Source organism: Moschus berezovskii, chromosome 27 (assembly GCF_049115385.1).
Source record: "Moschus berezovskii isolate FMDL1 chromosome 27, NW_MosBer_1.0, whole genome shotgun sequence".
NCBI lineage: Eukaryota > Metazoa > Chordata > Mammalia > Artiodactyla > Moschidae > Moschus > Moschus berezovskii.
In genome coordinates this window covers 38,225,432-38,230,521 of record NC_142486.1, presented here as the reverse complement: position 1 = coordinate 38,230,521, position 5,090 = coordinate 38,225,432, and the positions used below count along the sequence as shown (strand labels likewise).

General features: G+C 47.4%; 1 protein-coding gene across 1 annotated transcript in view; it reads right to left on the bottom strand.

The window, feature by feature from the left end:
* Window positions 1-2,592: 2,592 nt before the first annotated feature.
* Window positions 2,593-5,090, bottom strand: part of LOC129545083 (ectonucleotide pyrophosphatase/phosphodiesterase family member 7-like) — a 35,365-nt gene continuing 32,867 nt past the window's right edge. Inside the window, exons 5-6 of the mRNA XM_055408883.2 lie at window positions 4,424-4,547; window positions 2,593-2,647 (exon numbers count right to left, since the gene is read on the bottom strand). Coding sequence (XP_055264858.1) covers window positions 2,593-2,647; window positions 4,424-4,547 — 179 coding nt within the window. The remainder of the gene's footprint in view (window positions 2,648-4,423; window positions 4,548-5,090) is intronic.

Here is a 5,090-nt window from a genome sequence, read left to right as displayed (position 1 = left end):
TGGGCGGGAGCAGGGCTGTGATTCGAGGCGGCCAGAGGCGGCGCGCGGGGCCGGGGTGGGGCTCGGGGCGGAGCCAAGCACCTCCCGGGCCCTGGGAGGCGGGGCGCAGAGCTCAGGAGGCGGGGCTTAAGGAAGGAACCTGTTCCGGAGGCGGTGCAGTGCAGCAGGTTGTTCGTGCGGCGGTGGGCGGGGCGTCGAGGGGGAGTTGGAGGCGGGCTCTGGGCTTTGGAGGTGGGGCCACGGCTGAAGGGGGCGGGGCCATGGCTTCAGTGGGGTGGAGTCAGAATTTGGCGCCAAGTTTCGCTGGGCGGGGCAACGAGGGCTCCCCGGGAGAGCGTTCAGTCAGGCCGAGGGCTCGTTGTTCCAGCACGTTTCCTACAGTCTTTTTGGCAAGGCCCCTATGGGCAGAAGCGTCGTCCCTTGAGCCTTATCCTAGCCCTCCCCCGACTCCTTTGGGACTTCGGCCTCAAGCCCAGCCTTGGGTGCGAGGGTTGCCTCAGGGCCTGTGGGCTCAGGCCGACGCTGCGCTTTTTCTCCTTGGCCAAGGGCACTGAGGTAAAGGTGTTGGTTTGCACCTTTACCTCAGCCCTGCCCCGTACACGGAGGATGAGGAGAGACCGAAGAGAACAGTAGGCCCCTCCAGGTTGGTCCTTGGCAGTTTTAATACGTGAGGGAGCTTGCTTAAGAGGCTTGTGTTGGGCACCCAAGGTGAATAGATCCCCACAGCCTCCTGACAGAGCCCTAACAGTGAATGTGGGGGCCTTCACAAGGTCCAGTCAGCACGTGGTCCAGTGTCTCCTCAGCGCCTCTCTCTCTCAAGCCTGAGTTCCTGAAACAGCTTCTACTGTGGGAACCGTGGGCAGGCCGCACTTCTGAGGGTGGGAGAGGGATGAGGAGGCCCTGGTTGCTTGGGTGCAGCTAGGAGGCTCACCTCATGACCCAGCCAGATTCATTTGCCAGATGGTGAGATGCTGAGGTTTGAGGCAGAGAAGGGATTTATTTATGAGGCAGCCACTCGACCTGAGGAAACAAACCTCAAACCTGCCTCCCTGTGAATGGGCGGGCGAGGGGCTGTGGGGTGTTTATGGGCTAAAGAAGCAGGGTGGTCTGGCACCAAGGTGGACGTGGAGTGAGGTGATTGGAAATAAGTAAAAGGTGAGGTCATAGTTGTTTCATGCAGGGGCAACTAAACTATAGGCTTCTTCATGAGACCATTGTTCAGAAAACAGCAGGTTCTGATGGTGGAGTTTTTGACCCTCTGACGTCAAAGGTCACCAAGCTCCCGCCTGCCCCGTTGGAGGGTTGGTGGTCCTAATCAGTCTCAACAGGCTCGAACTAGACACAGCTGACTCCAACTTCCTGGAGAACAACTTGGGTGAACATCTTATTGTTTAGGCTTGGGGGGACGTGAAAGTCATTTGTAGCAACAAATAAAGTGAACTTGAACAGTGAAGGCAGGCTATAGGTGTGATGCGTTTAACCATGATTACTTTGATTTCACCCAACACAGATAGGAACCCTTGCTCCCCCAGACCCCAATTAGGGTCTGTCTCTAACCCACAGAGTCTTTAATTCACCAAATACTTTTTAAGCATAAACTACGTTCCTCGTAGGGCTTCCCTGGTAGTTCATTAGTAAAGAATCTGCCTACAATGCAGGATACCCGGGTTCGATTCCTGGGTCAGGAAGATCCCCTGGAGAAGGGAATGGCAACCCACTCCATTATTCTTGCCTGGAGAATTCCATGAACAGAGGAGCCTGGCAGGCTACAGTCCATGGTGTCACAAAGAGTCGGACATGACTGAGCAGCTAATACCTCACCTCATATGCCTGGTACTATCAGGCACTGAGGATGCAACAGTGAGAAGAACCAGGAGTGGTTCCCTGCCCTCCAGAGGCTCAGGGTTTCATGGGGGAAATAGGTATTGAACTAATTATCACACAGATAAATATAGAAGCACCATGGCAATATAGACAGCGCCAGTGAGCACATGGAACTGTGAGGGCTTACAGTGGGAGCTTTGACTTTGCAGGGAAAGGAATCTGGAAGAAGATTGAGAATGGTACACAGGTGGGGATGGGGAAGAAAAGAAAAATTGTTACTTCCATTTGACCTTATTATGTCTTGAGTAAAAAGCAGGACAGTGAGAGGCACTGGTGCTGCCCCTGGAGTTTGAACTGTGTTCAGAGTCTTATAAGTTTACCTTCATAAATCTCTTGAAATAACTCTATTTGGAAGCATCTTGGGAGCTAATTTGTTAAATATGCTTGCACAATGCGGTTGATGGGGACAGATGAGAAACACTTGAGCCCTGCTCAGCTATAAGAACAAGAGAGGAAAATTAATTCTAACTGAATGTGTTTTTCTCTTATATCTGTTCTACAAAAACCATGAGAGCACAGGATCTGACAAAAGTTGTCTTTTATTCCATCAACAGTTGATTAAAGTAAAGAGTGTGAACTGTGGTTATTGCTGTGTTTTTACAAGGAATTAAAGGTTTCTGGGTCTGAGACGTTGCATAAATCCTCTGAGTCACAGCATCCTGGGGTAGAAACATCTGATGGTTGGATCCTGGTCCTGAAGGAACGATGTTAGAGCTCGGTCAGGCGTCCTGGCTCACTTGTGCTGTTTTGGTCAGCTCTCTGCCTGCAGTGGAGAGTGGAAACCAATGAGAATGGGTCAAACTCATGAATACCAAGCTTTCTATTAACACACATAATAGCTTTTAATTACCTTTCCTCTGAGGAACCAAAGGGCATACAGGGTCAATACCAGAGTAAGTGATGCTGCATGATGTTGTACTAAGATACTAATTAATCTAGGCTTGTCTAGCCTTCCTGACACCAAAGATGGGAGGCAGATTGCGGAAGGCCCCTGAGTGGGCCACACCACTGACCTGCACACAGATGATACCTTTATCTTTGTCTGTGGGCTCTTGGGAGGGACAAAGGTTATAGGTAATATATCTCACACCTGAACTTGGAAGGATCAAGACACTGAAGGGATTTGTAATGGCCTGTGGACCTCACAGATATGGTGTGTTCAGGTGTTAGTGAAGATTAGGACTGCTATTTAACATAGAAAGTGAAAATTCCAGTGGTATTGATGTGGAGAGAAACTTAGGGTATATCTAAACAGTCCTTTCAGTAGCAGAAGACATGCATATATGCACATACTATAGTAAAGATTCAACTTCTGGATTTGAGGCTTTCTTTAATAATGATGATGATGGTGATGGTGGATGATGAAAAATGAATACATTTAAACTATATGAAATTATTATCTTTTAGAAATTATGCTCTGGGAATGGCCATTGAATCAGTACCCTGAGGTTTTTCCTTTCTCTCTTCTATGGCTAATGGTTTCTGCAGAAAAGGACCAATTGATTTCTTTCTAAAATGTTGCTTCAGGGTATTGAGACTTTTATAGGTCATGTTTCAACTTAGAGGAAAATTTTATAGTTCAAATATAAATTACATTAAATGTGGGCTTTGTAATGGAGTTAAGGTTAAGTAAAGTTCTGACTTTCCTTAGGCTGTTTATGGTGTTCTGGAGGCCTCCATGCTGTTGAGACAGGAGCTCTTTGAAAGCAGAGGCATGGTCAGGCTTGAGGGTGACAAGGGATGTGAGAGGCTCCATCTCCTGATGTAACTATGGAGATGTAGAAAGCAGTGTACCAGGGCCATTAGGTGCTTTTGTTGATGGCAGGACCAGTGTTACGGCTTGAACTGTGTTCTCCTGAAAGGATGTGTTGGAAGTCATGACCTCTGGTACTTAGGAATGTGACCTCATTTGGAAAGAGGGTTTCTGCAGGTGTAATTAAGTTAGGAGGAGATCATACTGGAGTACAGGTGGCTGTGAATTCCGTGATTGGTGTCCTTTTAAGAGGAGAGAATGCCATGTGAAGACAGAGATTCAGAGAGAAGTTGGCCATGTGATGGTGGATGCAGAGATTGTGTCTACAAGCCAAGGAATGCCAAGGATTGCTGGCAATCACCAGGAGCTAGTAGAAGCCAGGAAGACTTCTCCCCTACACATTTCGGAGGGATCAAGTGAATACCTTGATCTCGGACTACTAGCCTCCAGTTCCACGAGACAAGTTTCTTTTGTTGTAAGCCACCCCCATATGTGGTGCTTTGTTATGGCAGTCCTGGGAGACGAATGCAACTGGAACATAGTTTTTGGTGCCCCGTGCAAAGTAAAAATGGGGCCTTTGTTAAAAATCAAGAGTTTTGATATCAAACCAAGCTGGGGGCTCTTCTGAGTCCTGGTCCCTATACTGCTGCCCAGACTGCAGGTTCACAAAGATATCCCTGGTTGTTGGGTCCTCAAAGTGCTGGACCCTGACACACTCAGAAAGTGGTTTAAATGGGTTATTACAGTGTGCACTGATCAACCACAGAAAACTCTCAGACTACTCACGTCTTTTTCCGACAAAAGACTGTGAATGTCACACCAGCGACAAACAGAACCACAAGGACTCCTGTGACAACTGTGAGACCGATTGCTGTGTTTTGGAGAGCAGATGCCCTCTTCATCTCTGCTCCTGTTAATACAAAATCAGATGGTTTTAAATGATTTGATTAAGAGGCTGCTCCTGGGTCTCTGGGAAGTTTCCTGTCCAGGCACTGGTGAATATTAATTATGGAAATGAAATGTACATTTAACCCAAGAAAGTGCTCACTGTAGAGAAATCTCATAGGGCAAGTCATTGAAAGCCGATTTACTAAATGACCTATTCGCCAAATGACCCATTTGCCTAACGACCACTTTGCCAAATGACCAATTTGCTAAAAGCCAATTCGCTGAAAATTGTTAGTGGGATGTCCTGATTATCAATAACAGATGATCAAACACACCTCAACCCAGGCTCCCAGGATTATGTATGGGGCAGGTGTAGGGGCCAAAGAGTTGTAGCAAAACTCTAAAACTTAAAAAGAAATTCTCAATAACTTAGAGAATTGCCATTCATTTAGTTTTCTGCAGAACATCCTGTTTCTAGTAAATTCACATGAAGATTGTAGGTCTAGTTTTTAGTTGCTAAGTTGTGTCCCCGACTCTGTGACTGTAGTCTGCGATGCTTCTCTGT